This window comes from Mytilus californianus, unplaced genomic scaffold (genome assembly GCF_021869535.1).
Source record: "Mytilus californianus isolate M0D057914Y unplaced genomic scaffold, xbMytCali1.0.p SCAF_25, whole genome shotgun sequence".
Classification (NCBI taxonomy): Eukaryota; Metazoa; Mollusca; class Bivalvia; order Mytilida; family Mytilidae; genus Mytilus; species Mytilus californianus.
Window position 1 is genome coordinate 1,139,461 of NW_026262674.1, and position 26,975 is coordinate 1,166,435.

The 26,975-nt window shown below is 32.2% G+C and overlaps 1 protein-coding gene across 1 annotated transcript; it reads right to left on the bottom strand.

The window, feature by feature from the left end:
* Nucleotides 1-11,294: 11,294 nt before the first annotated feature.
* Nucleotides 11,295-21,797, bottom strand: LOC127732493 (WAP four-disulfide core domain protein 5-like). Its single transcript, XM_052241530.1, has 7 exons — nucleotides 21,649-21,797; nucleotides 17,361-17,460; nucleotides 15,622-15,659; nucleotides 13,955-14,066; nucleotides 12,458-12,516; nucleotides 11,785-11,878; nucleotides 11,295-11,344 (listed from the first exon to the last, which is right to left on the bottom strand). Exons 1-7 carry the CDS (start codon nucleotides 21,694-21,696, stop codon nucleotides 11,301-11,303), a joined length of 495 nt encoding a protein of 164 aa, XP_052097490.1. The 5' UTR covers nucleotides 21,697-21,797; the 3' UTR covers nucleotides 11,295-11,300.
* Nucleotides 21,798-26,975: the final 5,178 nt, after the last annotated feature.

The window sequence follows — 26,975 nt, forward strand, 5'->3', positions numbered from 1 at the left end:
ATGTGTGGTTTTTTTTATGTTTGTATAATTTTTGTTGCCATCTGTGTCAAAGATCAACAAAGTTGACATGCTATCATGATTCACGGTGACCGGAATATAATTGTATCATTTTTGATGTATGTTTCTAAATTTGTACTTTCAGATTCGTGAGTTCCTAACCTGAAAGTAGATTAATTTGATAGACCAACATCTAGTGAACATAATAAGAAGACTCGGAGGGTTGATAGTTGACAGAATAAAATGATCTAAACTTCAATGAGTTCTGGATAAAAAGGGTTTGTTCAATTCAACCTTAATAAGTATTGCATAATAAACATTCCGGTGATGGATATCTTGCGTCAAAATAAAAACTTGATTAATTTGCATAAATTTGTTGAAAACTTTAAAGATAGTAACATACAGTTTATAAAATACAATGTTTGAGGAGTGTTAATGCATTACTCATTTGTAGTTAACCAAACACAATTTGCTGCAAATCAAACACAGGGATTTTGCAACCTGTTATTCTGTATGCTCTGTATATAAGGTACACACGAAACGAAAGTGTATTGAGAGGAACAAATTAATGAATAATCATAAATTGATACCTCGCTTAAATTATAGTTTGGTTTAATGTTATAATTTTTTGAATTTATACATGTACATGTTGACTTCCCTAGAAGTGCTAATGAACATACGGATGTTTTATATTATAGAAATTTTAAAATATACAAGCTTGCTAATTTAATAATAAACGAAAAAACATTTTACTAAGTATTTCAATATTAAAGTAGTACTCACCTGTGCATAATGAATTACACCAAGTATAAAAATCACAGATTGCAACATTTTCATTTAATCTGTTTCAAGTAAATGGATGATATTTAAAAAACTTCTTATATTTATAACTAGCTTACATGAAAACCTTTCAATTGTGAAATTATTTACATAACACAATCCGTCATCTTATGTTGATGTACCATATTGTGCACAACATGAAAATGCGTATTACATATCTTAGTAAAACATATTATTCGAATAAATGACTTTCTTACAGAATGTTGCTTGGAGAAAAATATACGCATTATCGCGATAAACATTTTCGTATTATAGTTTGAAACGATTACAAATAGATTTTTGAAAAGGGAAAGAAAAACATTGGGGGTCAATACAAATCAGGCGAGGACAATCAGAAAATCAGACAAAAGACAAAACAAAATATTTAATTGATCAGACAAAAAACAAAAATACAGAGAGCAGTACATACACATTTTACAGAAAACCCTCATAAGATTCCATTGAAATAAAACCAACAGTAAACTCAAGAATCGATAAAAGGATCACGAGTTCCTGCTTCACATGTTATACCCATCGTGTAACGTATGACAAACAATATTTGTTCCTACTTATAGACATTATAAAATAAATTAACCATTTGAACTTGCACATGTTCTAAGCGTAAGGCATATTGTCGAACCAAATATTAAAATTGATTTATTTAAGAAAAAAAAACACATTTTGAATGTTGGACAAATGCCTCACTAAACATTGATAAAACAAATATATCGCGGACCCCTATGTTTGTTCTAAAAAATTGTGTCATTTTTTTTCAATTTAATTTGTAACATAAATTTTGTCAAACATTGATCTGCTCATGTAATCATCATCCAAATTTCCTTTTAAAAGAAAAGACAGCAATGTATCGTTTTTTAAATAAACAATTAAGTCATTATTTGTCATGCAAAAGTTTTGAAGTACATGCACAGGTGCTAAAGCTGAATGAATAAAGAAGACGAGGGATGTAGTTAATCCGACAACAATCCATGAAAAACTACCTGCAGGCAAAATATTACCGCAACATGTACACATATGTTTACTATTGATAACAGGAGACAATGGGGTTCATGTACCGACGATAATTGTAAACAAGTACATAGGTAATCATAATTGTATCTGTGTACGCACGGTGTCATGCACATTGTCAACGAAAGGCCAGATAGAAATTAAACAAGATACGAAAATACTTAATTCAAGTGGCATTAGATCGGAAAACAACGAGGATAGATTGTGTTGGTCAAATAAAATAAATAAAGACAATCTGTTCTCGAGACATGCAGTTGTTTATATTTCTAGCTATTTAGTTTTACTTGGACAGATGATATGTATGAGATTAATGTACTTATTAAAACAATTTGCACATTTTTAGAGTTTACAAGACAACAGTTAACTATTTTAACATATTTTTGTTAATGCCTTTCTTTATTATTTTTTTGATCATCCATTTTTTTGTGAAATATTACGTGTAAGCTTTTTTCCTCAATCCTGTAATATTTTTGTCACCAAAACGTGACAATGATCACAGATTTCGTCTTCGGCTGTGTCGTCAACATTTAGGTTCCTTGTTTCGAAAAGTTTTTTAGACATCAGTAATTTTGTCAAATCTTAATATCATTCTATGAAATTTGGACAGAAGCTTGTTATTGACCAGGAGAATATACAGAGTAAAATGTTAAAAATTTCTAATTTTTTTTCCGTATTTACTTTATTCATGTTATTGGACTTCGTTTATTTTATAATTATCACTAAGATACAGTTAAAGTGTTGTTCAGTCATCAATAACGATGTGAAACCTTCATTGAATTTTACGTAAGTAGGACACAATTTTTTTATGATCATTACTCAGAAGACAATACTATTTTGTCATTTTTTTAGGGGTATTTTTATGAAAATAAAACCTTATCTTTTTACGCTTAACAATTACATACATTTTATTGTATGATACTAATATGTATATAAAGAGATATGGTATGAATACAAATGAGACAACTATCCACCAAAGTTGTTCCGATTTGTGTATCTTTTTTCATAATTAAGAGATTGTTTCTGATGTATATAAGATATGTTTTCTTTTTTTAAATTTATCGGTAGACTGACTTAGTTTTTTTTACAGTCAAACCGTAAGTAAGAGGTTTAGATAGCTATAACACAAGGTTATTAAGCTAGCTATAAAACAAAGTTATTTAGCTAGATTTAAAACAAAGTTATTTAGCTAGTTATCAAACAAAGTTATTTAGCTGGATTTAAAACAAAGTTATTTAGTTAGCTATAAAACAAAGTTATTTTTGTTGGCTATAAAACAAGATTTAATCCTAAATTTTAAACATCATGTACATAAGCAATTGCCTATAAATTGTCAGAAATATGACAGTTGCTATCCATTCGTTTGATGACCGTGAGGTTAACATTTTCTTAAGAAAGGACCGAAATATCGTCCTCCATCTATAATAGATAAGAAACTTTGTCGTCAGATCATTAAAGACACTCTGTTTGCCTACTGTAAAAATTGGTGTAAACGTGAAAAATCTGATAAAGAATCTCTAGACAGTTATTTGAATAAAATTATGAATACTGTTAATATTCGTATATCTCATTTTGAAAACAATTCTGAAATTAATAATAGGGTCCATGATATTCCCATTTTCAGAATTAAAAATAAACTCCAAGTACTCGCAAAGCGGTTTGTGTTTGTACCGGCAGCCAATAATGTAGTAATGGTGTGACGCATATACTTCACGAAAGTTCTCCAAAACGAAATTATCAATTTTTCTACATTCAGGTCCGTACGCACCACAGAGAGTCAAATTGTTAACAAGCATATCACTGCAACTACCCAGTTTAAAGCCTCTTCAGAACATTTGAAATTCCCTACTATGTATTGGTTACCGAAATTACACAAATACATTTAAATTCCGTTTCATCACCGCATCTAGTAAGTGTTCTACTACTTATATATCAGTGCTTCTAACTACCTCCCTTACTACTATCAAAGAACTTGTTATTAACTTTTGTAATAAAGCTTATGACAATAATGGTATTAATTACTTTTGGAGTGTCAGAAATTCTTTAGAGGTTTTAGATAAAAAAAACATGCTTTTGATGGTCCTTTTAATTCTGTTGACAGTTATGACTTTTCTTCCCTCTACATTACATTTCCACACAATCTAATCAAGAAAAAGTTTTCATATTTAATAAAATGGTTTTTTGAAAAATCTCATTGTAAATTTATTTGCTGTAACTCGTTTAAAGCCTTTTTCTGTAACGAAAAAGGAAAGTATGCTAGATACACTTACTGGAAATGTTAATATATGATTGAAGCTCTAAAATTTCTCCTAGACAACATATATGTACGTTTCGGCGATAAAGTGTATCGACAAGTAGTAGGTATTCCTATGGGCACTAATTGCACCCCTTTAATAGCAGATTTATTCCTGTATCGATATAAATCTCAGTTTATGACCAAACTCAGTAAAGCCACGTCATTTTTACATTTGGTTGATACATTCAACAATACCTACCGTTATCTGGATAATGTTTTTTCGTTAAATAATCCAGAGTTCTCTAAATATTCTACCGAAATTTGCCCAAAAGAACACTTTAACTAATTCTAACATCAACAGCAGTAGTTGTCCTTTTCTAGACTTTAGACATTTCAATTTCGAAGGGAAACTCCATACTAAAATTTACGACAAAAGATACGATTTTTCATTCCCTATTGTTAATTTTCCTTTTATAGCCGTCGATGTACCTTTGGGTCATTAACACGGTGTTTATATATCCCAACTCGTTCGTTATGCCCTTGTGTGTAGTGTTGTCATAGATTTTAACGAACGTAATCAATGCATCACTGGTAAATTATTAAGTCAGGGATTTCGTTACCATAAATTACTTAAAGCTTTTACTAAATTCTTTCATAGATACAAAGATTTGATAAGAAAATGTGGCTGTACCTGTAGAAAACTTATTAAAAACGGTATTTCACATCCAAAATTGTACGGTAATATGGTACTAAAAGCGCGGAAATCACTATGTGATCCGTGTAAACTCCTCGAACCTTTAAACAAACTTATTAGTAAAGGTTATCTTACTAATGTTGTAATTAGATCTTTGAATATATTTTGCATTGGCACTAATATCGATTTTGTCAATAGCAAATTAAAACATAACTAAATTTGTATTATTTTCAAACGGGATGTATAAAGACACACACACGTTAATTTTTGTCTATAAAGAGGTAAACTCCTAACTATCCTACTGCCTGTCGATACATTTATTTTTGGCATTGCACAAGTCATGTCTTCTTTGACTGTCCATGACGTTAAAATACTAAATCCCTGGGATGTGTTTTAGTTGATGTTATTCTCAGATGCATGATTTTATTATTATTAATTGTTTTGGCTTTTAACTAGCTGTCAGTAACTGCGAGTACTCTCAAATCGTACTTTCTTGTTAATTTGTCCCGTTGATACTATTTGTAATGTTTTTTTGTTATTTATTGTTAACATGTATCTGGTCTATATACCAGCTTTGATCGTATGGAATAACTATAAATTTTCATTTCTTCATACTTTGAACATCAACATTATTTCCTTTCTCCTTTTATACTGTTCCGGTACCTATACATGAAAATCACGAAGTTTTATCGAGCACCAGATTTATAGTTTTATTGTTGATTAAACGTTTTAATGGTACCAAACCTTCTCCCTTTTCTGAAACATTAGTATAAGATCACAACATAGAAAAACACACTATAAAATATCAATTGGAAGGCTTAACTCAATCAAAAATCGTAAATTAACACACAATGAACGAATGAATGAATTTGACCTGTGACACCTGAATGCAAATCCACAGTTAATAAAAAATTAAAAGGGATAAATAATTAAAGTCAAAAGTAAATAAACAGGTTTAAACAAAGTTAAAGTATGATATCACTGTGAAATGTCAAACAATTTTAAGAAAATCATCACTTTTGAAGAAACCTGCGTCATATTATACACAGGTAAATGAAAAATATACTTCTTCTTCTGTGTGTATTAAATCTTTCGTTTAGGAATACCAAGAAATTTCTTTAATATCAATAAAACTTATCTAACACTTGGTACATATGGGGTGAATATCAACAATAAAACTATACAATTAATGCTAGATAAAACTTCCTGTACAGGTCCAAGAACAGCATTTAAGGAAAAATGAAATAATTGTGATGTTCATAGTACGAAGAAGTGAGAATTTGTAGTAATACCAAATAATTAAAGCTGGTATATAGACAAGATCCATGTTAACATTAAATAACAAAAAAACATTACAAATAGTATCAACATGTCAAATTAAAATGAAAGTACGATTTGAGAGTAGTCGCAGTTACTGACAGCTAGTTAAAAGCCAAAACAATAAATAATAAAAAATCATGCACCAGAGACTAAAAGCAACTAAAATACATCCCAGGGATTTAGTATTTTAACGTCATGAACAGTCAAAGAAGACATGACTTGTGCAATGCTAAAAATAAATGTATCGACAGGTAGTAGGATAGTTAGGGGTGACTTCTTTATAGACAAAAATGAACGTGTGCGTGTCTCTATACATCCCGTTTGAAAAGAAAATACAAATTTAGTTATGTTTTAATTTGCTAATGACAAAATCGATATTTGTGCCAATGTAAACTATATTCAGAGATCTAATTACAACATTGGTACGATAACCCTTACTAATAAGTTTGTTTAAAGGTTCGATGAGTTTACACGGATCACATAATGATTTCCGCGCTTTAAGTACAATATTACCATAAAATTTAGGATGTGAAATACCATTTTTAATCAGTTTTCTACAGGTACAGCCAAATTTACTAATCAAATCTTTGAATCTATGAACGAATTTAGTAAAAGTTTTAAGTAATTTATGGTAACGAATTCTCTGACTTGATAATTTACCAGTGATGCATTGATTACGTTCGTTAAAATCTATGACATCACTACACACACGGGCATACAGAACGAGTTGGGATAAATAAACACCGTATGATGGAGCCAAAGGCACATCGCCGTCTAAAAAAGGAAAATTAACTATAGGGAATGAAAAATCGTCTCTTTTGTCGTAAATTTTAGTATGGAGTTTCCCTTCGAAATTGAAATGTCTAAATCTAGAAAGGGACAAATGCTGCTGTTTATGTTAGATTTAGTTAAAGTAAGTTCTTTTGGGTAAATTTCGGTAGTATATTTAGAGAACTTTGGATTATTTAACGAAAAAATATCACCCAGATAACGGTAGGTATTGTTGAATGTATCAACGAAATGTAACAATGATGTGTCTACTGAGTTTGGTCATAAACTGAGATTCATAGCAATACAGGAATAAATCTGCTATTAAAGGGCACAGTTAATTCCCATAGGAATACCTACTACCTGACGATACACTTTATCGCCGAAACGTACATATATGTTATCTAGGAGAAAATTTAAAGCTTCAATCATATCCTCACATTTCCAGTAAGTGTATCTAGCATACTTTCCTTTTTCGTCACAGAAAAAGGCTTTAAACGAGTTACAGCAAATAAATTTACAATGAGATTTTTCGAAAGACCATTTTATTAAATATGAAAAGTAGTGTAGAGAGTAGAAAAATCATAACTGTCAACAGAACCAAAAGGACAATCAAAAGCATGTATTTTTTCTAAAATCTCTAAAGAATTTTTAACAATTAATTCTTTTCATAAGCTTTATTACAAAAGTTAATAACCAGTTCTTTGATAGTAGTAAGGGAGGTAGTAAGAAGCACTGATATATTAGTAGTAGAACACTTACTAGATGCGGAGATGAAACGGATTTTAAATTGTTTTTTGTGTAATTTCGGTAACCAGTCCATGGTAGGGACTTTCAAATGTTCGGAAGAGGCTTTAAGCTGGGTAGTGGCAGTGATATGCTTGTTAACGATTTGACTCTCAGTGGTGCGTGTGGACCTGAATGTACAGGAATTGATAATTTCGCTTTGAAGAACTTCCGTGTAGTATATGCGTCATACCACCACTACATTATTAACTTCGCGTGATTTTTCAAATTGCTTTTGTGATTCTCCTGGTTGTTTCTGAACGGTTTCGAGGGGTTGGAATTTTATAAATTTAAGATTGTGATTATGCTTATCTAAATGTTGATATACCAAAATTTAGAATTTTTTGGGTCTACGAAAGCGGTAAAGGTGTTCTTGATTTCTTTTGTCATACTGTCGTCCCGTCTGTCCCACATATTGAATACCACACTTAGGTTGGGTTCAAGTTACCACATATATGAACACTAGTAATACATTTTCGTACGTCAAATGTTTTAATCCAAAAACTTTACAAGCAAATTATACGCAATTGAGAACCCGGGAACACAATGGAGCACTCAAAGATGATATGCTTTAAATCAATGTTGGAACCCTTGCGAACAAGCAGTTCCATGCAGGATTCTCAACGTTTTTCTAGAAAAGACAAATTACACATATTTGATGCATTTGAAATTACCAATTTTTGAGGTAAACAAATTTTAATCGTCGCGTGTTCCATGTGAAATCGTACGAACTCTAGGAATGAATGGGTTATACGTTATTTCGGGTTGATACCTTTGTTGTTGGGAGGGTACACTAGTAGCCATGAACATTCCCTAATAGGATTAATTGATAGGTATCTCAAACATATGTACAACCCTTCATCAAGGACAAATCTCCATCCTAACACCACATGAGTGCTATGAAACTGGAAGGTCTGTTGTTATTGTGGAGGAAGCCGAAGTTTTTGGAGAGAACTACCTGGCAAATCGGTGGGAAAACACAAAGCGAGGAGTTATCTTAGGAATGATTTCATAGTCAAAGTCGGAGCCATTTTGGCAAATCGAGACCCCCTAAGTACCTATTTTTGATACCAGATATATGTGTGGGATGATGAAAATTATCCTTCTAATGTTCTTAATTTTCCAGCGTCTAGAGTTAAGATAAAACCCAGAACTTCACCAATGTATCCATCTGTCTTAACCACTAGATTACCAACCCACATGTTGGTATATTGTCATTCATTGTTCTACATAGAAACCGATTATGTTTGTCGTTTGTTTGAATGTGCAGAATCCTCTATTTCGCAATTACATCCGGAGCCTTTTATAGCTGACTATGCGGTTTGGGCTTTGCCTTTTGTTGAAAACCGTATGGTGACATATAGCTGTTAAATTCTGTGTCATTTGGTCTCTTGTGGATAATAGTCTCATTGGCAATCATACCACATTTTTTTTTCTGATAAACTTTTCAATTATTTTGGCCCTCGAGCATCACTGAACATGCATAAAAGACATTGATTGTCTAAATTCGTATCTCGTGCAGTAAAAATGGTATTGTTTTGTTTTTATAATCGAATTATGAGAAATAATATTCTAAAATAAGAGGACAAGATTGTAGTTTCAACACAGCATTATAATATGTGACATAGATTTACCATAACGACCATGTATGATATTTTAAATTGCAGTATTTCTACAAATGAAACTATATATCAACAATATTTTTTTAAATTTTTGTTTAAGCAACCCTGTCATGCTTCCAATTATAGCTAGAATTATTTTGCTACGATCTCTTTTGTTTGTTCTTCTAGCATAAGGGTGTATAAGAAAAATATGCATACTACTGCATAAAACACTGTAAATATTAAACATGGTTACTACGCTGCTCGTTGCATATATGATTACTCTTAAAATGTAAATTGAAAAGCTGTTTCGCTATAAAAAAAAAATACAAAGCTCGTGTCGATCAAATCTTATGATAACAAGGTTGTCTGAATGTTTTTATTTCAACTTTGAGAGTATAAGGTACGATAACGTGTACTCTTTCAATTATTGGGATTGTTGCCGCCAAAAGGCATTATTATAATTATCCGTTCATATGGTTAACTTATATAAGATGCCAGACGAAGTGTTAATAATTCCTAAACTAAATATTAAAGCCTATCAAATTATGCGTCTGTCTTGTTTCAGAAATTTTTGGACATTGATAAAGTGTGGCGAAAACTACCAAAGGGACATTAAAACTCATAAGAAAAAAAAACACAAATTGTGACTTGGATGGAGAGTTGTCTCATTGGCACTCATATCACATTTTCTTATATCTATTTACAACGCCATTGCTAAAAAATGAAAAAACCAACATACAACCAATAGTTAAAAAACTACAACATAGAAACCCAAATGACTGAGCAACACGATATGAATGGGTGGTTGCAAAATATAAAATTGAGTAATTTATTTAAATTTAAAAAGGTTTGTCACTCTCATACATATCTACAAACACTCTCTTGTATGTAACCGATGGTACATCGAAAGAATGAATAAGGAAACGCAATGTAGTACCCCAGATTCGAGGCATACAGGATACAGAAAACAGAACGTTATTTTGTTTCAATTTACATTTATTCTTATGTTTTCCTGATAAATTGTTCTAAAGAATAATACAAGTTTAAATTCATTGAATTTTTAAAAAATATCTATAATATGTGCAAAACAAGCAATTAACTGCAAAAATTTTATTAACAGCCTGTTAGTTTCAGCTTCTTCAAAATGTATCTTATCATTCTGTTGCACTCACTGCAAAAGGAATACAAAAGGTCATTTAAAACACAAATATGCAAAAAAGTTTATATATATACATAGTTTCTGATTGGTTGTATAATAAAAACAATAACAAATTTACTCACGTTTCGGCCATTATGGCCTTCTACATTGGAATAAGTTGAAACAACAATTACATCGCATAGATACGTCATCACAAACAAAACATGTATTTATGTGAATCAAATATCAAATACATAATCTGACAACACATCCCTTCTTGTTGAGTGTTGCCTACCCGATTTCAATTGATATTTTGCATTGGATATAAATTAATCTGTACCGTCAATGCATTTACTATGATTACACAATTCAAAAGTAATGTAAATATCAGATTTGAAATTTACAAATCATTTATTTCAAATGTGAAAATAGGGTTAATTTATGGTTTTATCTTATTCCCCTTCATTTAATAATTTTAGTAAGCCACCACTGTCTTATTGGTAGAGCAATCTTATTCGCTACCATGAATTAAACAATCATTTGATAGTACAATTAATAACTTTCAGCAAAACAATTTATAGGGTTTTAAATGAGATTGATGATAATTTGGTTTGATTTTTTTTATATTTTTGGTGTTGTAACGCCACTTTTAAGCACCGCATTTAGGCTATTTCGTGGCGGCCAGTTTTTATTGGTGGAGGAAGCCGGAGTGCCCGGAGAAAACCATCGACCTTCGATAGGTAAACAGAAAATCCTTGTCAATTAAGATTGTAATCGAGTGCACCCGTACGAGCGGGGTTCGAACTCACAACCTCAGTATTGACTGGCTAGTGATTACAGTAGTAACTACTTAGACCACTTGGCCACCGGTGATAAATTGGACGAATTCGTTAGATTATGTTTACTCACATTTGGTTATGTACATCCTATTCCACAAGTAACATCACAACATATTTTACCTGAAACAATATAATTAATACATTTGATTCAAAGACGATTGAAGCGATGGAATTCTTCATCACAACTTAAAAAGGAGACGCCAAAACTAAGCATGATAAAACAGATATCGTCATTGGCAACGTAAAAAAAGTAATGATGCCAGATATAAAGATGAATTATTACATGATATGAGATGTACTATTTATTCTTGTTTTCTTAGCACTGATACCAAACATGCTTTTCTTTTTCCCCAATCTCGTGACACATAATGATTGAGTGAAATCCACAGCAAGAATTAATTCACAAAGGATTACCTTAAAACCACATTGGAATCGGTTCAAATGTCCTGATAGGGACGGTTTCAATCAGATTTTCAATCAAATAAATAATCCTCGAATGTTCGTTGTTTTGAATTTATGTCTCAATAGCTAAGTTGTATTTAATAGCTGAATGTACTAACCTTGGGCACATTCCTTATCGTGACTACATTGGTGCAGGTGACAGGCGGCTACCTTGTTTTGAGAAGATCTAGAAAGACACTCTGGTCGGGGCTTCTACAATATTTTTTTTTTAAATATTAGAAAAATCAAAAAGAAAAATGTCTATTGGTTGATTTAGATTATTTATATTGTTGTTGATTGATTAATTTCGTAGATACAACGTATATTTTTTTTTTTTTTTTTTGGTATCGACAAAGGGTGCATACTAGCAATGAGACAATTTGTAAACTGTTGATTATTTCAATGTATGGTTCATCTGTATCGACAAAATGCACACCAATAAGTATCCGACGAATAATAATGAATTTACAGTATGGTGTTTTAAGTTCTATAATACTCAGAATATGAGAAAGTCTACTTTACTTACCAGTCGTTCTCCTTTCATTTTAAGAACCAATATATTCAAAACTTGTTTAAACCAAAGCTTTCTGAGACCATGTACATAATGTACAATGCTTTGTGTTGCAGATGGACTAATATTAAATTAAACATTTTTGTTTCTCTATTCTTTTTTTGCTCTTTATTTTGCCCTTTTTACCCATAACTCTTAACTTCTGTAACAGCTATTTGGAAATTATAACCTGAATATCAAAACACAAACTTGTGAAATATAATTTATTTTAAGCTACTTGCTGTTGCGGGTTCTTTACACTTTCGAGATCCGCATATATTTGGACAGCATTTCTTAGTACCTAAATAGAACGGAATTACAATTGTATTAAATTAATTGATTGTTGGTGTTTCAACGCCACTTTTTAGGCTATTACGTGGAGGCTATTTTTTTATTGTTGGAAGAAGCTGGAGTTGCCGGTAAAAACCACCAACCTTCGTCAATCGTGTTTAAACTGAACGGCAAATTGTATTGAACATTTAAAGATTTTCAAAAATTCTATTATTATTGGAGGTACAGGGGGATACATCTATTTCTATAGTAAGGTACGGTTTAAAAGGCATCACCGTTTTGGATTGTCTACCATATCCAAAATTAGTTTTGTTTAGATCTGTGGTTACTCATAAGTCCTTTTACCTTTGCCCTTTGCCCTTTGCAACATGTACACAATTCAAGGGAAAAAAACATACATAATACACATTTCAATTTTTATATGTAGTTCAAAAAATGTAATGATGACTTATTCTGCATATACACCTATTCAGACAACAGAATTTAAACAATTTACAAATTTTAAAAAATACGATACTGCTATGCAAAAATCCCCCCCGCCATACAAATACTTCCTGATGGGAGTTTGAAACGACCTTAACTAGCTATACAGTCCTCGCGCGGTTGGTAACACATTTGTAAAGGTAACTGTGAAAATTATGCAGTGTTCATTTCATAACTTTTTTTAAAGTGAGAAATCGAGGTATATATCGTAATGGTTGTTTTTCTGGCTAATTTCTTTATTTTTATTTGAAAAAAAAATGACTGTAAAAACTAAAGCAGTGTTTATTACATCTTTTTTCAGTAAAGTGAAGAATTAGCAAGATTCAGCTTAAGGTTTATTTTCTTGGCAATTTCTTGTCAATGGTCCTCGTTAAAAAGTCGCAGTCGGTTGTAGGTAATAAGTTAAACTAAAGCTTATCTGATCATAGTTTACACTTACGGTTATCATGTTAGCAATAACACTAGATTTGTTATTGTATTTAAAATTTGAATTACTTTTATTATTTCACAAATTGTAAACACGCTGTTTACCTTCTTCATTTCTTCATTATACATCATTCTAATGCAACATTGTTTGTTACGTTCAATTTGATTGGATAACGTCACAAATTTTCATTGCATCAATTCATAATTGATGCTATGAAAACTTTCGGCCAAGCGCAGACGACGTATGGCAGATTTTTAATGTATCATTTGACGTTGTTTTCTGTCAGTTTCATTAGAATGATGATAACAATATTGTATTCTAATCTTCGACGGCATCAATTGATGATTTGATGGTCGCAAATACCCGTTTACTGTCTCTGCTAACGTATCGCCAGTAAACTTAACTTGCGACCATCAAATCACCAATTGATGTCTTCGGAGCTTAAAATACAATACAGTTATCTCCAAATTTGTTGTTTTCGTTTTTTTTTTGCATTTTTATTTCTGTTTTGTAAACACTATAAAAACAAAGTACATACCTGAGCAGTCTGCATCATTACCTCCACAATTAGAAATAACGAATGCTACCATACAAAAACTCACTGGTTTTTCGGTAAAAGTGGGACATAGTCCATATTTACGCTTCACTGTCTGAAATTATGATTGAAAAAGGGATATCTCTATACATATGTATATTACTTTGAACAGTTCGTATCAGTTGGACTTAAGTCGCACTTTGTCACGCTTTGTCAACTCGTCTTTGTTTTGCATTTTTTCTACTCTATGCTTTATCTCTTTTGTTTTGTAGAATTGTTTATCGATCAACATTTGTTTACGCTAATATGGTTTTCTTAAAATTATTACAATCTATAAATAAAAAACCCACATATATCCCGATTTGATAAGAAGGGTTCTTAATTATATGATAAACATGTTTCAAGTTGGTTGTCAATTATGGGAGGAAAAAAGAAAACAATCGGTGTTCCTCAATATTAAATGACATGTTCACGTTTCTTAGACAGTTAAAGAAACAATTACCTTCTATGTTTGAAATTATATTTTTTATAATAAGTGAGAAACATGAGATACATCACAAATATTTCTTACAAAATATACAAATCAACATGCACCTAGAAATTTTGTTGTGAAAAATGACAGAAAGGGATCTATAGTAAATATATATGAAAAAAGTAAAATAAAAGAAATAATCAACTCTGAGGAAAATTCAAAAAGGAAAGTATCTAATCAAATGGCAAAATGAAAGCTGAAACACATCAAACGAATGGATAACAACTGTCATATTCCTGACTTGGTACAGGCATGTTTGTATGCAGAAAATTGTGGACTAAACCTGGTTTTAAAACTAGCTAAACCTCTCACTTGTATGACAGTCGCATCAAATCCAGCATATTGACAACGATGTGCGAACAAAACAAACAGACATAATAGGTAAACATGTCAAAAATATGGGTACAGCAGTCAATATTGTGTTATAATCTTAATCACTATAAAAACAAACAAATATGTAACAAATATATGATACATTTTAAAAAGGGACGAAAGATACCAGAGGGACAGTCAAACTCATAGATTGAAAATAAACTGACAACGCCATGGCTAAAAATAAAAAGACAAATAATAGTACAGAAGACACAACATAGAAAATTAAAGACTAAGCAGCACGAACCCCACCAAAAACTGGGGGTGATCTCAGGTGCTCCGGAAGGGTAAGCAGATCCACAATTGTTCACGATGTACACAAAGAAAATAATCACTAGAACAGCAAAACTTTTAGTGAATTCACGAGTGTTTTCTGTATTTAAAGAACAATGATTTGGTTCCTAAGTAAAGGCTTCGTTTTTATACATTACAAAGACTCCCACGTCACTTAATGGCTAAAATAAAAACGCCAAACAGACAAACAATTGAAAACAAAACACAACACAGAAAACTAAGAAGTATCAACTTTAACCTACTGAAACTTGAGTGTGATATCATTTGCTCTGGATGGGTATGCATATCCTGCTTCACATATAACAACGATCGTTGCTCATGTAAGTATGATTTTGGCGATAAGTCAAATTCTGTAAGTCACATTCGGATTTCAATTTAAATATTGTAATAATTTTCGGTTTGTCATGAAAAGATTTAAAACGAATGAGACAATAACTCTTACTTTTTGTTACCCCTAACAAACATTACTTACACATTCTTTTCCACATTCTCTTGGGCAGCACATCGAGTCTAGAAAATATAAAACCAACAGAAAACAATAGAATATTACAGAATCGAAGAAAATGGAATATCTATTTCTAGTTCAAATACTGAATGTATTTATTCGTATTGATTAGAATTTAATGCAGCTAATTGCTGATAAACAAAACATTTATTTCAAAAAGTATTGAATTTATTTTCATATGGCAATGTTAAAAATAATGGAAGTTAATTTGGCTGTTAACTATGAGTGAAAATTACACAGTCAATTACTAGGTTAAACACACTTAATCATGTAGTTTTTTCCCCATTTTTATATTGGCTATTTCCCCATTTTCATATTGGCTATTTTCCCATTGTCAATGGCAAAAAATGACGGCAGTGAATTGATTGCTTACTGTGTAAAATAAAGATAAGATTACTGCATTGAAGACTGGTTATGGCCCAAGAAAATAAAATGCTTGATAACTATTTCAAATTGGCACATAATGTTTAGAAATGCATAGGGTCAAGAAATATAAATGAAAAACATTATGATTTTTATCTGATGACGTCACAATTACGTCATTATATGTACTGTTTAAAAAAAACGATGAAAAATACAGAATTTATGCAGTTTTCTATCTTTATTTCCGTTGCGGAAACATCGTGCGCAGCCAAGAAACAACAAAATAATTTAACAGACGCTTTATTAAAACTATTGACATAATTTCATCAAATATAAAGTTGTTTCTTGGGTGTGCACATACTTTTTGAATCTAAAATTTACTTAAAAATTTGATGAAAAACAAGGAAAATCACGAAATTTTACAAAATTTTACAAAATATGCAAATCATATGATAAATTTTAAATTTGGAGTAATTTTTCGGCCAAATAAGGGCCTTATTGCCCCTACTACTTTATCACTTATATGATATCTTAGTCCACCCTACGGTATGTGCCATTAGAATGTCAACAATTCGAACTGATAACTTAAAGTTTCAGTCGTCCTCATCCAAGTCTGTTTTCAATTAACACATAACTGAATATGTGCAATGTTAGAAAAAAAGTCTACACGAAAAATGGCATTTGCGTAAAGTTTTATTGGTCTGTCATATATTTGTTTAATTGGCAATCATATCGCTTCTACATAATCTATATCATAATCAATGGCTCACTGGGTCATTTAAATAAACCTACCTGTGTGAATATGTCGATAACAAATTCATATTACAGGTCTAATAGATATATTACCAAACAATTTGTCAGAATTATGCACAAAGAGAAAAAGACCGAATATAGAATAAAGTCTTAAAAATAACATCTGAAGAGTTGTCGCATTGGCACTCATACGACATCTTAAGATATCTATTTCATTTTTTTATGCTTTGTAAACGTTTTGTTGGTTAAGTGTTATCACTGTCCATACACAAACCACTAAAACTAAATACGAAACTTTAAAATCAGCATTGTGTGTTCTTTATTTGAATTGGGAAAATCAATTTATTATACAGGTCTTTTATACCCGTCTTCTACGAGATAGTTTCCGATGATTTGAAAAGGACCATAAAATGAAACCTTTTTCTCAGTCGTTTGTATAAGCTTCTTGAATGTTTTTTTTTATGTAATATATTTTCTTAAATTATAATATTGGGACACTTGGTGATAACAACTCGTAGGGTTGAGTTGTTTGTACGGTTAATTTTATTCAAATACATCTTAACGATTTCAAAATGTATTAATAATCTTACCGTGTCCACATTCACTATCTGTCTGACATTTATCCGTTTTAGGTAAACCGGGACATTTTCCTGTCTGTTTTATCTTTGGACATGGTGGATCGATTGCTGACTGTATAAAAAAAGACAAGATTACTGTATTAAAACATGGTGTATTGGTTGCTAACTGTATAAATAAAGACAAGATTATTGTATTAACAACGTACGTAAAAGAATTATCAATCATATGATATCTAAGTCTGCACTATATTCTGTGCCATCACAATTTCTTCAGTTTATTCGTTTCCAGTTTAAGAATAAACTAACGGTAGGGATCCGAATGTTTGTTTAACTTTTTTTAATGTAAAAATAATACTATAATTGCAGTTTATATATAGATATATATATTGCGTGCCGGGCATAGTGCAAGGCGATTTGGTGCCACTATATAATAGTAGCATGCGTCGAATCCAGACAAGGGAAAAACAAAAATTAACTTCCGCAAATTTACGGATCTAGCAATGTCCGGCTGTTATTTAGACGAATTATATATACATAATGTGTTTTCAGCCTTGTATCACCATCACTGGTGATCTGATTGATAAAATCTGTCGTAGAGTTGTCACTGGTTCAGACGTACATGCATATAAATTGATGTTCAAAAGTTCAAGTTTGTAACAATCAATGTTTGCAACTGTATTTCTTTATCGCCAATTTTTATGCCCCTTTTGTGGGCATCTTGTTTTCTAGTCTGTGCGTCCGTTTGTTCGTCCGTTCTTTTGTCCGACTGTTCCGCTTCAGGTTAAAGTTTTTGGTCGAGGTAGTTTTGATGAAGTTGAAGTACGATCGATTTGAAATTTAGTACACATGTTTCCTATGCTATGATCTTTTTAATTTTAATGCCAAATTAGAGTTTTTACCCCATTTTCGCGCTCCACTGAACATAGAAAATGATAGTGCGAATAAGGCATCCGTGTACTATGGACACATTCTTGTGTTCCAGCTACTTTTAATGTGTTAGTCAATTATAATTTGCAGCATGTTGACTCATGCGAATAATCCTATATCTCTATTTCATAATGTTCATTTTATTAAATTAGAAAAATATCTTTTGTCGATATCTATCAATTAATTTAATTTTGTGTAATCAATTAAACATTGATTTCTAAAGTTGTTGAAATCTGGACACTTGATGTGTTTTTAAGTATACTAGGAAAATTCAGAGAAACCAGACAAAATAGTCGACGTCGAATCATCATATTTCTACCATAATTGTTTTACGTAAATAAGCATATTTCTAGCAAAACATATCACTTTTCCGACAAATGCAAAAGTGGCGACCACAATGAGACACTATGGCCATCTTTCTGTGTGTCTATACATACTTGACTATTTCCGTTTTTAGCTTGTGCATCGCTGGTGACGGTCAATATTCCAAGGCACCTCAGACAAACCTAATTTCTAAAGTGTTATTTTCATTTGCAAGATGCCATTTTTTTACAAGTCTACATGAACTGCAAATGTTTTCCATTCTATATTTTCAACGAAATATATTCGATCATTATCATAATTATATAATAGTCTAACTGTGTATGTGTTGTTTAGTTTTGGAAATAATACTTTCTTGCACCACTGTCCTTTTTACGACTCTCCAAGACACGTTAAGAGTCATGAATTTGAAACGGGTTTATTTCTCCAACTTTTTCCGGCTGCTTACAGAACAGACGTTTAAATAACACACTATCATATATATCACACTATGTTGTCATTTATATAAAAGATCCTTACACACCATTGCATATAAAGTAAAATAACTCGTTGAAAGAAATATTGACATGCAACAAAAGACGATTTTATTTTATATTTTATCAGCCTCTAGGAATATCAACGTATTGTTAAACTTAGTTATTATACAATTGTAAATGCAAATATATCCTGATTTCTTCATTTGAAACAATAGAGCAATGGCTACCATCTTGTTAGTTGAAATATTTACAAAACTTTGATTATGGTCCTTAATGTTCTTTAACTGGTACTTTATTTGGCCTTTGAACTTTGTTGATTAGTGCGTCGATGATAAGTCTTGTATATATGAATCGCACGTCGATTAGGGCGTACACATGTATAAGCCTGATATCGTCAATTAGTTTATTTAGTGATCGTGAGAAGGATCCTAACTTTCCACTAGTGTATACAACAACAAAAAAGTTTCTCGTTTGAATTATTTTACATTTGTCATTTCGTAGCCTTTTATAGTTGACTATTCGGTAAAGGTTCTGCTCATTGTTGAAGGTCGCACGGTTACATTTGATTCGTATGTCATTTGGTCGCTCGTGGAAATTTGTCTCATGCTAATCGTACCATAATTTTTTTATTTTTACATTATTCTATAGGCAAATGTATCATGTACATTAAAAAACCAAATATAACATGTATTTGTAAGGTAAATGAAAAAAAATGGCCATTCAAAACTTTATTGTTACCATGATAAGATGTAACTAAAGCCATGAGTAAGACAATTTTAACATTTCTGCTGTTTAAAGATTGCCTAAATCTTCCAAAACCAAATTGTAATTCAATTTCTTTATTACATAGAATAAAACAACCGTAGACGATACATGTAAAAATGTTTACCTTTTGATACAAACACATTTTTTCTAGTCCGTATTTTAAGGAGTACCAATTATTCATAGCTAAAATAATTTTGTTTTATCTTCAAACAAAATGATACACAATTGTGTCACCCCCTAACATAGTAGAAAGTATCGTTACCATTAGTAAAGTATATCAGATAGCATACAATCAATCCTTCCTTTAACAAAAATGCGTTAGGATCAGTATCAAAATCTAAAATGTACCTTTTTTGTTGTTGTTGTCAATAACAAAACTTGAATATCCAATTGATACATTTTTTAGGAGGAAATAATCATAAATATTTTAACGGCAGTAGTAACACGTGAAGTAGATTAACTTATGCATAAAACAGAGATTATTTCTAACGATTGTCTGATTATACAGTATTAGAATTTTAATGGATTCCGTCCAATACACCAGTTTTCATTTACTTCTTTAATTCAGGCCATGATATCCAAGTATTGTTCTTTGGTGGCCTGTATATAAGACAAAATATGTAGTGTGTTTGTTAATGAGACAATTATATACCTGGGACCTAACGATGTTGGAAACTATGAGTTTGTCTTTCATTTTATAATTGATTTATAAAGGAGTTGGTGTTTGATTTTTGTTGTTTTTGCAATAGTATTGACAGCCCTTCTGTTAAAAAAAAGTGGTATTAAAAATAGAATTTAACGTTTTGCTTACAGGATTGAAGCACTTATGACGTATTGCGTTCCTCTTGCTCGTCAGTTCAGATTGGGGCTCTTCGAACGAATGGAAATGGTAAAATGCTTTGTTTATTTTGTATGCCCTCTTTTTATAGTTTATGTGTTCTTCATCTGAAGATGACTTTTTACTGTACTATATTGAATTTACTCTCAACTACACAACATTCTTGTTTTGGCGTCCTTGTGAGATTTAGAAATATGTTTCCGTGATTCTTTGATTTAGTAATGTTGTATTAATTTTGATGTAAGTTTAAACAACTCTGTAAATGGATCCCAATTATTGCCTTGTTAACCAATTAAAATGCATGTCTGTTTGGGTTGCTTAATGTTGTCAATATAACGAAATCAAATACGGCTGTCATACAAGTTAGAGGTTTAGCTAGCTATAAAAAAAGGTTCAATGTTGGCCCTTGGTTAAAACAATGTTAACGAGTAGTGCATAAGAAACATCCCAAAGGGTACATTGCAACAAAATAAAAACAAATGTAGATATGTCAAGAACCTAGCTTGCTTAGATGGATGAATTTGTTGAAAACTGTATCGATAGTAACATACAGGTTTATTTAATAAAATGACAAGTATTCAATGTAAAGGAGAATGGGGAGTAAATGTATTGCTGATTAGTTTAGGAGGGGGGTAAATGTATTGCTGACTAGTTTAGGAATACAGAGTTAAATGTTAAGCAAAAACATGGATTTTACAACAAAATATGATCTGTATACGCTACAAACGAAAGTTTGAAAAAGAACGCACCAATATATAATTGTAAATTTATACGATGTTTAATTTGTAGATTTCGATTAAAGAATCAATTTTGAATTGATACGTACATCTGTGTTGGTACATGAACACCAACTTTATTTCATATTATAACAAAGTAATGATCTAAATAGATAAATTAAATCCATCAGTGCAGTAAAAAAAAAAAAGGAAGAACATTACGTTTAAAAACAGTTATTAGTATTTATATAACTTACATGTGAATGAATTACACAAAGTATCAAAATCACAGCTGACCACATCATCGTCGCGGATTTAACTACGACTTATACTTAAAGTTAGCAGAAAGAACAATATTTTAAGTGTGAAATTGTTTATATAACAAAATTGTCATTATTCCATAATGCGCATAACATTTGAATGCATATTACATGTCGTAGTAAATCATATTAACCTGATTAATGACCTACTACAGCATGTTACATACAAGAAAACAATCCGTATATTTTACAGCTCAACCTTTCCGTAATTAAATGTTAAAACAATTAACAACAGATTTTTGTAACGAACGAGAAAACCAGAGGGCCAATAAAACCAATCAGAAGAAGAAAATCATACAAAACCATGGACAACAGACAAAGTATATTTATCATTTGTCATGAAGATGTTTTCAAGTAATTCAAATGGAGCAGCTAATACTGTAGGTTTAAAGAAGATGTGGGATATACGTCAATGAGACAGGCATCCACGAAAAATATAAGCTAAAGGAAAAAAATTGCGGACAAGGGTGATCATTGGGGTTTGATCAGACGATCATTTGTTTATCAAAAACATACACCTGATAAATGTTGCTATTATGTACATCATGTTATTGTCACGGAACATGTTCCTTTGATAACTGTAAACAAGGACATCAGTACACTTAATACATGATGCTATTGTCACGGAACATGTTCCTTAGATAACTGTAAACAAGGACATTAGTACACATAATACATGATGTTATTGTCACGGAACATGTTCCTTTGATAACTGTAAACAAGGACATCAGTACACATAATACATGATGCTATTGTCACGGAACATGTTCCTTTGATAACTGTAAACAAGGACATCAGTACACATAATACATGATGCTATTGTCACGGAACATGTTCCTTTGATAACTGTAAACAAGGACATCAGTACACTTAATACATGATGCTATTGTCACGGAACATGTTCCTTAGATAACTGTAAACAAGGACATTAGTACACATAATACATGATGTTATTGTCACGGAACATGTTCCTTTGATAACTGTAAACAAGGACATCAGTACACATAATACATGATGCTATTGTCACGGAACATGTTCCTTTGATAACTGTAAACAAGGACATCAGTACACGTAATACATGATGCTATTGTCACGGAACATGTTCCTTAGATAACTGTAAACAAGGACATTAGTACACATCATACATGATGCTATTGTCACGGAACATGTTCCTTAGATAACTGTAAACAAGGACATTAGTACACATCATACATGATGCTATTGTCACGGAACAATTTCCTTAGATAACTGTAAACAAGGACATTAGTACACATAATACATGATGCTATTGTCACGGAACATGTTCCTTAGATAACTATAAACAAGGACATCAGTACACATAATACACGATGCTATTGTCACGGAACATGTTCCTTAGATAACTGTAAACAAAGACATCAGTACACATAATACACGATGCTATTGTCACGGAACATGTTCCTTAGATAACTGTAAACAAGGACATTAGTACACGTTATACACGATGCTATTGTCACGGAACATGTTCCTTAGATAACTGTAAACAAGGACATTAGTACATGTAATGTAATGCTGTGTACTTACCGTGCTATGGACATTAGTACATGTAATGTAATGCTGTGTACTTACCGTGCTATGGACATTAGTACACGTAATACATGACGCTATTGTCACGGAACATGTTCCTTAGATAACTGTAAACAAGGACATCAGTACACGTAATACATGATGTTATTGTCACGGAACATGTTCCTTAGATAACTGTAAACAAGGACATCAGTACACATCATACATGATGCTATTGTCACGGAACATGTTCCTTAGATAACTGTAAACAAGGACCTCAGTACACATAATACATGATGCTATTGTCACGGAACATGTTCCTTAGATAACTGTAAACAAGGACATCAGTACACATAATACACGATGCTATTGTCACGGAACATGTTCCTTAGGTAACTGTAAACAAGGACATTAGTACATGTAATGTAATGCTGTGTACTTACCGTGCTATGGACATTAGTACACGTAATACATGATGCTCTAGTCACGGAACATGTTCCTTAGATAACTGTAAACAAGGACATTAATACACATAATACATGATGCTATTGTCACGGAACATGTTCCTTTGATAACTGTAAACAAGGACATCAGTACACTTAATACATGATGCTATTGTCACGGAACATGTTCCTTAGATAACTGTAAACAAGGACATTAGTACACGTAATACATGATGTTATTGTCACGGAACATGTTCCTTTGATAACTGTAAACAAGGACATCAGTACACATAATACATGATGCTATTGTCACGGAACATGTTACTTTGATAACTGTAAACAAGGACATCAGTACACGTAATACATGATGCTATTGTCACGGAACATGTTCCTTAGATAACTGTAAACAAGGACATTAGTACACATCATACATGATGCTATTGTCACGGAACATGTTCCTTAGATAACTGTAAACAAGGACATTAGTACACATCATACATGATGCTATTGTCACGGAACAATTTCCTTAGATAACTGTAAACAAGGACATTAGTACACATAATACATGATGCTATTGTCACGGAACATATTCCGTAGATAACTATAAACAAGGACATCAGTACACATCATACACGATGCTATTGTCACGGAACATGTTACTTAGATAACTATAAACAAGGACAACAGTACACATCATACACGATGCTATTGTCACGGAACATGTTCCTTAGATAACTGTAAACAAGGACATTAGTACACATCATACATGATGCTATTGTCACGGAAAAATTTCATTAGATAACTGTAAACAAGGACATTAGTACACATAATACATGATGCTATTGTCACGGAACATGTTCCTTAGATAACTATAAACAAGGACATCAGTACACATCATACACGATGCTATTGTCACGGAACATGTTCCTTAGATAACTGTAAACAAGGACATCAGTCCACATAATACACGATGCTATTGTCACGGAACATGTTCCTTAGATAACTGTAAACAAGGACATTAGTACATGTAATGTAATGCTGTGTACTTACCGTGCTATGGACATTAGTACATGTAATGTAATGCTGTGTACTTACCGTGCTATGGACATTAGTACACGTAATACATGACGCTATTGTCACGGAACATGTTCCTTAGATAACTGTAAACAAGGACATCAGTACACGTAATACATGATTCTATTGTCACGGAACATGTTCCTTAGATAACTATAAACAAGGACATCAGTACACATCATACACGATGCTATTGTCACGGAACATGTTCCTTAGATAACTATAGACAAGGACATCAGTACACATCATACATGATGCTATTGTCACGGAACATATTCCTTAGATAACTGTAAACAAGGACCTCAGTACACATAATACATGATGCTATTGTCACGGAACATGTTCCTTAGATGACTGTAAACAAGGACATGAGTACACATAATACATGATGCTATTGTCACGGAACATGTTCCTTACATAACTGTAAACAAGGACATTAGTACATGTAATGTTATGCTGTGTACTTACCGTGCTATGGACATTAGTACACGTAGTGTAATGCTGTGTACTTACCGTGCTATGGACATTAGTACACGTAATACATGATGCTCTAGTCACAGAACATGTTCCTTAGATAACTGTAAACAAGGACATTAGTACACGTTATACATGATGCTATTGTCACGGAACATGTTCCTTAGATAACAGTAAACAAGGACATTAGTACATGTAATGTAATTCTGTGTACTTACCGTGCTATGGACATTAGTACACGTAATGTAATGCTGTGTACTTACCGTGCTATGGACATTAGTACACGTAATACATGATGCTCTAGTCACGGAACATGTTCCTTAGATAACTGTAAACAAGGACATTAGTACACGTAATACATGATGCTATTGTCACGGAACATGTTCCTTAGATAACTGTAAACAAGGACATTAGTACACATAATACATGATGCTATTGTCACGGAACATGTTCCTTTGATAACTGTAAACAAGGACATCAGTACACATAATACATGATGCTATTGTCACGGAACATGTTCCTTTGATAACTGTAAACAAGGACATCAGTACACGTAATACATGATGCTATTGTCACGGAACATGTTCTTTAGATAACTGTAAACAAGGACATTAGTACATATAATACATGATGCTATTGTCACGGAACATGTTCCTTAGATAACTGTAAACAAGGACATCAGTACACGTAATGTAATGCTGTGTACTTACCGTGCTATGGACATTAGTACACGTAATGTAATGCTGTGTACTTACCGTGCTATGGACATTTGTACACGTTATACATGATGCTCTAGACACGGAACATGTTCCTTATATAATTGTAAACAAGGACATCAGTACACGTAATGTAATGCTGTGTACTTACCGTGCTATGGGCATTAGTACACGTAATGTTATGCTGTGTACTTACCGTGCTATGGACATCAGTACACGTAATACATGATGCTCTAGTCACGGAACATGTTCCTTAGATAACTGTAAACAAGGACATCAGTACACGTAATTCATGATGCTATTGTCACGGAACATGTTCCTTAGATAACTGTAAACAAGGACATCAGTACACGTTACACATGATGCTATTGTCACGGAACATGTTCCTTAGATAACAGTAAACAAGGACATTAGTACATGTAATGTAATGCTGTGTACTTACCGTGCTATGGACATTAGTACCCGTAGTGTAATGCTGTGTACTTACCGTGCTATGGACATTAGTACACGTAATACATGATGCTCTAGTCACGGAACATGTTCTTTAGATAACTGTAAACAAGGACATTAGTACACGTAATACATGATGCTATTGTCACGGAACATGTTCCTTAGATAACTGTAAACAAGGACATTAGTACACATCATACATGATGCTATTGTCACGGAACATGTTCCTTTGATAACTGTAAACAAGGACATCAGTACACGTAATACATGATGCTATTGTCACGGAACATGTTCCTTAGATAACTGTAAACAAGGACATTAGTACATATAATACATGATGCTATTGTCACGGAACATGTTCCTTAGATAACTGTAAACAAGGACATCAGTACACGTAATGTAATGCTGTGTACTTACCGTGCTATGGACATTAGTACACGTAATGTAATGCTGTGTACTTACCGTGCTATGGACATTTGTACACGTTATACATGATGCTCTAGTCACGGAACATGTTCCTTAGATAATTGTAAACAAGGACATCAGTACACGTAATGTAATG